Source organism: Cynoglossus semilaevis, chromosome 2, assembly GCF_000523025.1.
Source record: "Cynoglossus semilaevis isolate Cse_v1.0 chromosome 2, Cse_v1.0, whole genome shotgun sequence".
NCBI classification, from domain to species: domain Eukaryota; kingdom Metazoa; phylum Chordata; class Actinopteri; order Pleuronectiformes; family Cynoglossidae; genus Cynoglossus; species Cynoglossus semilaevis.
The window spans coordinates 2,065,022-2,072,207 of record NC_024308.1 but is presented as its reverse complement, the minus strand read 5'-3'; the positions used below and the strand labels follow the sequence as shown (position 1 = coordinate 2,072,207).

General features: G+C 36.6%; 2 protein-coding genes and 1 long non-coding RNA gene across 4 annotated transcripts; 2 read left to right on the top strand and 1 right to left on the bottom strand.

Annotated features, from left to right (window-relative positions):
- The first annotated feature begins 584 nt into the window (after positions 1–584).
- LOC103393728 (uncharacterized) lies at positions 585–4,055 on the top strand. Of its 2 annotated transcripts, XM_025054274.1 has the most exons (5): positions 585–1,456; positions 2,111–2,194; positions 2,293–2,436; positions 3,320–3,399; positions 3,932–4,055. In XM_025054274.1, the coding sequence occupies exons 1-5, from the start codon at positions 1,144–1,146 to the stop codon at positions 4,013–4,015; spliced, it is 705 nt and encodes a 234-aa protein (XP_024910042.1). In that variant the 5' UTR covers positions 585–1,143; the 3' UTR covers positions 4,016–4,055. The 2 variants fall into 2 exon arrangements, with proteins under 2 accessions (XP_024910042.1, XP_024910043.1); XM_025054275.1 differs by lacking the exon at positions 585–1,456 and having other exon boundaries at positions 1,773–2,194.
- LOC112486792 (uncharacterized) lies at positions 2,448–4,003 on the bottom strand. The gene is made up of 3 exons (XR_003049276.1): positions 3,873–4,003; positions 3,264–3,387; positions 2,448–3,123 (listed from the first exon to the last, which is right to left on the bottom strand). It is a non-coding gene; the product is annotated as an uncharacterized LOC112486792 (long non-coding RNA).
- A 259-nt stretch (positions 4,056–4,314) lies between the features above and the next one.
- LOC103393736 (uncharacterized) lies at positions 4,315–7,175 on the top strand. The gene is made up of 3 exons (XM_008330806.2): positions 4,315–5,141; positions 5,778–5,891; positions 6,272–7,175. The coding sequence occupies exons 1-3, from the start codon at positions 4,415–4,417 to the stop codon at positions 6,367–6,369; spliced, it is 939 nt and encodes a 312-aa protein (XP_008329028.1). The 5' UTR covers positions 4,315–4,414; the 3' UTR covers positions 6,370–7,175.
- The last annotated feature ends 11 nt before the right edge of the window (positions 7,176–7,186 follow it).

The following is a 7,186-nucleotide window of genomic DNA, read 5'->3' as shown; positions in this document are numbered from 1 at the left end:
CTGGCGATAATTGTTCGAAAATCAGCGCCACGACTAATCCTTTTAATTTTAATTTTGTATTAATTTCGAACATATACACAAACAGAAGAGAGTCGAGTGCGTCTGTTCATATGTTTAGAGCAATCAAGGATATAAAAATATAATAAAACAAAAAAGCACAACTATAATTGGATCATTATAATCCAGAGCTCTCGTCACCAACGTGTATTTTAAATTAACTGTATTTGGTTCAGTTCATTATAATTATGACTATTTTTAACGTCGGGGAAAAACTGGAAGAGATCATTAAATTACAACTACAATTCTACAATAGCCCCAGCAGTACCTTCGTTGATCCCGTAGGGGTCGCAAAGCACCTTGTTGAAGATCGCTGTTCTAAATTAGTTTATCAAAATACTGATCAATAAAGAAGTAGCTTCTCCTTAGTGATCAAATTCAGATTAAGTTTTTTTTTAAATAGTTTAACTGTAATTCTTCTTATTTAAAAAAAATAACAGAAGCTTCATCTATTCTATCTAGAAAATATCTGTTTATATCTAGTCTTTCAACATATTTGTCAACACAAGTAAGTCAACAATACAGTGCATTAGTCCGGGGATTATTTTATTTACAGAACAAAATCACGGTGTAATTTGACCAGGTTAAAGATCATTTCTGGTGAAGTATTTTTGGATATCAAACTTCTTTGACCCTGTACGAGCACAAACTTCTGAGTTTACGTGTCGTTTACTTTTCAGGAGAAAATGGCATTAATATACATACAGAATAGATTCAGACTTGATTCATTTGAGCATCCAAAAAAGAAAAACTTCTATAACCTACACCTTGTCCTGATTAACTGCTGTGAACTGAATGTTTGCATTTCCCTGGTAATTTACACTCACATTTTATGAGATTTGTCACAGTGATAACAGTCCTTTGTTTTCACAAGTGTATGTTACATTATACATCTTTGTTCTTCGTTTGTATTTTTTTTTAATTAATTAATTAATCGTAATGAAAATTGTTATTGCGTTTCAGGTTTTTCACTTTTCCCGTTCATCATTAATGTTTTTTAGGCCACTGTTGTTTAAATAATTAAAAATAAACAGGCAAAAAGTTCAAACATTCATGTCCATGAAATTGAAGTATTTTATCTAAATCATGCCAAAGAAACTGAATAGCTTCTTCACATGTTTATGGGTCCACCACTCCCCCCGTGTCACAGACACAGTGAAAGCTAAAACCCAGCTTGAAGATCATGTCCATTCTTCCAGGTTTGGTCTATTGTGTGCACAGAAACTAGGTCGTCATAATATTTCTCCCCAGAAGCACTCAGTCCAGATCTGGACTTGTTTTCATGCTCGGTGTGTGACAATAAGGATGGCCAGTCTTATTTCTCTGAAGTTAAGGAACTTTATGGTCATTTATTTTACCCGTCTACTTTTTATACTTCTTCTTGGAACTGCATTTGTTTGTAAGTAAATTACCTTTTTTTTTTTTTTTTTTTTTTTTTTTTTTTAGGAAATGTTTGTTTTGTTCCATTTGTTAGTTTAAATACAGGGATAATTTCTTTGTATAAAAAAATTTATTGGTAAAAATCTTTTTCACGTCCGTCTGCTACAATGTGATGGTTATTAATCAGTTTTTTAATTAATTGGATAGCCTTAAAAAGGACCAATTATTCCATGAATTACAGAATAGAAGAATTTTTTTACTCTGTATTTTTGTCATTATGGTAATTTAGTGGGATTGAAAAAGATTAATTTTTTACACTGTATTTATGTCGTTATGGTAATTTAGTGGGATTGAAAAAGACAATTATAACTTACTGTGCTACGCTGGTCATATTCTTCTCAGCTGCTCTTGACAACATTTCAAATTTAATAAAATAGCACCAAAGTAAATCCCTCTGCAATAATAGCTCAAGTTTAGACCAAGAAAATCAATTAAAAAGTTTTAAAAAATACTTTGCTTTTGTTGTTTATAGTTGTTTATTTACACACAAAAGTGTCACAATGAACTGTGGATTATATTGAATACTTTTTATATTTTTTAAAATAAACCTTCTATAAAAATATGAATATAAAAAATATTTAAAAAATGTCCCCAACCCTTTCTGTTTCCACAGGTTCAACTGGTCAGTTTGAGACATGGTCTCATACCGACTCCGGGTCATCTGTGGGACATCCTCTGCATCAGCCCTTCATCGCAGGTCATCACTGTCTTATAAACATTAAATAATAAATATAAATACATTTTTTATATTCCTCAAAACCCACAACTTTGTTTCCCTCTGTGATGTTCTCACAGGTAGACCTAACCTGACAGAAAATAACGTCCAGAGAAGAAGAAGAAGAAGCACAGATACTACCCCCGGCACTTTACCTCTGAACATTCTGACCTCAGATCATCTCTCAGTTCTCAGGACTCTGGTATCAGACAAGAAGATCACAGGTTACATATTTATACTCACAAATCTTTCCTTACTGACCTCCTCAGGGCACAGCAAAATGATAAAAGTGAAAATATCAATAAAAGAGCTGAAATGGAAGAGTATTGGAACCGTATTTTAGTTGTCGGTGTCATCACACCTTTGTGTCTAAAATTCAGTACATATCATCTGGTAAGTCCAAAAGAATGTCCACAGTTACAGGATGAGTTGTAGTTTTTTCAGGTTCGTCCAAATGTCAAACCTGAAGGAGCACAGCTGCACTTTTACAGCTCTGTCAGTGGAACTGTGTGTTACTGGTTATGTCTGTAGTCTCAGTGGTGTCATGTAAATAACAACGACTATTGTCTGTGGTGGTTCTCAGTCATCCAGGTCATTTAATCCAAAAATAGTTACATCGAGGGCAACTGGACGAAGTAGGGTTTTTTTTTTAAAAGACGTTTCTCATCCAAGAGGAACTGATGAAGCCTCTTGGTTGAGAAGTGAAACGTCATCAAAAAAAGCCTACTTCGTCCAACTATTTTTGGAACAATGCAACTTGCAAAGATATGTTGAACATTTAAAAAAAAAGATGGGGGAATAGATGAGAAAAATGGGTTCCATAGTGTAGCGGTGAGCACGCCTTTCACGGAAGCAGAGAGTCCTGAGTTTGACTCCCAGTGAAACCACATCCTTGATAGTTAATCCTCCTCCTGTAAATCGCATTGAATAAAAATGTCTGCTAAAAACATGAATGTAAAGATACAAATTCAAATAGTGGCTTCACTTCTTAGGCGAAGAAGAGTCCATTTATTGAATGGACAAAAATCAGTCCAGCAACGAACTGTCTCACCAGTTGTTTGTTGTGGTTCAGTTGTTGACATCCCTTATTGTCTTTTCTTTCGTCAGTTCGATTAGGTCTTCATGTGTCTCTCACTGGTCCGAGTGAAATGATGGACCCTCAGTTCCTGCTTTCCCTGGGCAAAGAGGTCAGATACCAAAAGAATGTGTTGCAATGAACGTCAACATAAAGACCTGTTTGTTAGATAAGATTAAACGTCTTAAATAGTCCATGAATTAGATTAAAAAAAGTCATAAAACAATTGGGTGGAGGTTGTGTTTGAAAAGGAGCCAAAAGTTGCTCTACACCCAACTAATCATTGCTAAGTGAGTCTAAAGAGCAAAGGCTGACAACACTGTGTTGGTTTGGGTCAAACTTTGACTTCTTTTTTTTAATTCATGTGCAAACAATGAGACAATGACTCAGCAGCTGAAGGCATTTCATTTGCATGGTCAAACCATTCATTTAGTGACATACTTGAGTTGACGGCATGCCTGGATTAAAAGATTAGAGTCTGGGAAAATCAAAAGTCTCCAGATATAGTGGAGAAACAAGTTGAACTTGAACATAATTGGAATTCCATCTGAACATTATTTGGCGTTTAGAAGGCAAGAGACATACTTGAGGATTTTTGTATTGCAGCTGGTGCATAGCGCTCTTGTTTTTGTTATTTTTCACAGCCGGCAATCTACAACACAGGGGGGAAGACTGGAATCTTCTCCATGAGAGTGCTGGAAGTGAAGAGGGTGGGCTCTGCACCCTGAGATTTCATCATCCATGGTCGAAACTGTAATAATAACAAAAAGAAAAAGAAAATGTAACTTAATTATTTAATATAATATAATTGGTTTGTGTGATTTTTTAAATTTTTTTTTAGTAAAAATTGGTAGACTACAATCGTTGTTTGTGTTAGTAATTAAAGATTAACGTGGAACAATCTGTGTCCAGTCTCTGACACTTGACTCCGCCCACAACCTACAGCGGCCAATAAAATCGGCCGCTGAGCACGTGGCCCCTCCCTCTTAGTTGTGTTCCTGATGACTGGAAGGAAGTTTTAGCTGCTTTTCACCGGTCAGCAGCGTGTTAGCCGTGGTGTGAATGTCACCATGTTTGAGTGTAAATAACGAGTGAAATCAGCGAGGATTATTTGAGAGAGAGAGAGGATGACCGAGCTCCAGGAGGACGCGCCGCTGTCCGATGAGGAGAGGGAGTTTCAGAAGGTCATAACACTGATCGGTGGGAAAGAGAGAATTTATTTGGTGTGCGATACGCGTCAGACTAAAGACGCGGACGGAGAGAACGTTGGCATCCTGGACGAGTTCATGAGAGAGTTGTTTCACGATGGCACATGTGCCAAGACCAACGCACAGCCCAGAACAGCCAGTACCAACAACATAGACTGCAGCGAAACACAGTGTCTGGAGAAATCTCCGAAAATAGAGGACGTGGACTTGAAAGATGCCCCCGTTGGAAAGGACACGGAGAAGGGGAAAGGGAACGAGAAGGCTCGGATAACGGTGACGAGGAGGTTTAACATCTACAGCCTTAAACGCGCTATAGACTCTCCGGTCATCGTCTTCATGTTCCGACAGACATTTGTCAGCAAAGAGTCCAACAACGTGTGCATAAAGGAGATCCTAAAGGACGTGAAGGCGCGTACCAAACATGCCACAATCGCCAGACCGGCTCTGATTGGATTAATCCACAGCAGGCAGGAGAGCGCAGAGACGCGCTGCTGTGTGCAAAACCTGGACCGTCTGATTCGATCCGTGTTCTGCAGACATTCGCCAGAGACTATTTGGACCGAATGCTTTATACCGAAGGCTGAGGCTAAAGTGCTCAGCATAAAGATGAACGCGTGCAAGGTCATCAGTTCATCTCAAACCACAGGTGTAATGGCACACATTGGCCACCGGGGTGGTAGTGTTGTAAAGTATTCATCAAACAGATAAATGCTTTAATCAAGATTAGTCGAGATAAGTCAGCATTCTTAAATTTGAAGAACAAAAAAAGGCTTATTGTATGTATTGTTGGGTCAGAACCGATTTTAAGCTTGAAGGTGCTTCAGTGAAGCTAAAAAGTTTTCCTACAGTGTGTTAACATGTTAATCAACTGTGTATTACAGCACCAATTTTTTTTTTAGTAATGCAAAGTATATGCAAAGTAATATAGATCCTAGATAAAGCCTTTATAGAATTATTTCTTTAAAAAACACTGGGTACCATGCAGTGAATTTATATATAAAAACAATTACCAATAATAAGTGAATACAATGTTTTTGTTGTTAAAGTATCATATCTAAACTTTTGAGTAAATGCACTGTTTTCCTAGCAAATTATTTACAGACATAAGGGTGGGGGGGTCTATTATTTGGGTCACTTCATGACATTCACAAGATCACACATTGCTGCTCACATTCCCCATGGGTGGGTGAGATGGCTTAGGAACAATGACTGCATTCATTGCAACAATCAGGCAATTTGATTAGATACAAAAATTTTAATCTCTGTCCAAATTTTCTTTTAGATAATACCATGGATAGAGTGAACTCGCTTTTCTGGCCATTCCAATGTTTGTTCTGGCCCCACAGAAGACGGACCAGAGGTCACACAAACAACTCTACAACCAATCGACAAAGAGGTAGTGACATTGTGCAAACTCAGTCTGACTGAGCTGGTCAGTCATTGGATGAGAATGCTTACAGTTGAAAAAGGTCAAAAATAAAACAATAATAAAATGAAATAATTTCAGATCAGAGGTTTAAGAAAACACACCATCTTTATTTGTAATGTTAAGGTTATATTCAAAATTAAACTAATCAGGGTTGTATGTTGAAAAGAATATATAAAAGGTGTCATATATAGTAGATATTTATGATCCTAGCTTTAAATATTTGGGCCACCATAGCATGTAGCCAGTCTTAAAAGTAATGTTAGAGTCGATGTAAGGGTAATGTGGAATGCGAATTTAATGAATTAATTTTACAGGTTCACAAGAAAATGTTTTAAATTATTTTTCAGAAGACACTGGAAACACTGAGGAAGGCATACCTCTGAAAACATCGTCCATCACTGTTGAATGCAGTGTCGTTGACGGGCCAGGCAGATCTGGTAGCTAATGTCAGCTGACACCTAAGGGCTTTTTGCAGCAGGAAATGTCACTGTTAAAATAATCCTATTGTTACTGTGAACACATGATCTGTAACTCACAGCATGAAAAATGATTCCTGATAGTACTCTGTTTTACCATGGAACAAGGACTTGTTTCTTGAAGTTAAAAGCTTTGTTCTTTTGTCATCTCATGTTTATATTGTATCCACCACACATCCAACATTTAGGTGGCCACATCCAACATTAGTTATACACACGTGTGGATTCTGTTCTATAGTTCAAGTTGCAGACTTTTTCAGTTAAAGGATGCTTCTTACAGATGTAATTATTGGGATCAACTAACGACCATTTGAATGGCACTGCCTCAAAACCACAGTGTGTCTTCTACAAATTTTGTTGCACAATATTATATTAAAATGTAAAACGTAAGTACATAAATTAATGAAGTTCATAATATATATAGGCTGTTAAGTCTCTTAGCGGAAAGCTTACATTTCTGATTAATGAATCTGTGCCTTTTTTTTCTTTCTTTTTTCTGCCATTTGTTTCTTGGTGTGCTTAATATTCTAATGCCTAGATCCAAACTATGTTCTGACATGAATTAAAAAAAACTAACTGCACTAGGAAAAAGAATGACTCTGATTTATGGGGTCAAAGCTCAGGGCCTTATTTGTTTACTAATTGTGGTCATGTAATGTGTTCCCTTTTATGTTGTCATAAAACTAAGATTTGTGCCTTAAAGAACCCTGGTTTCTTTGTACATCTTGTAATTCATAAGTTGTGTAAATACAAAAAATAAAACATTGCATTTATATATTGTCTGTT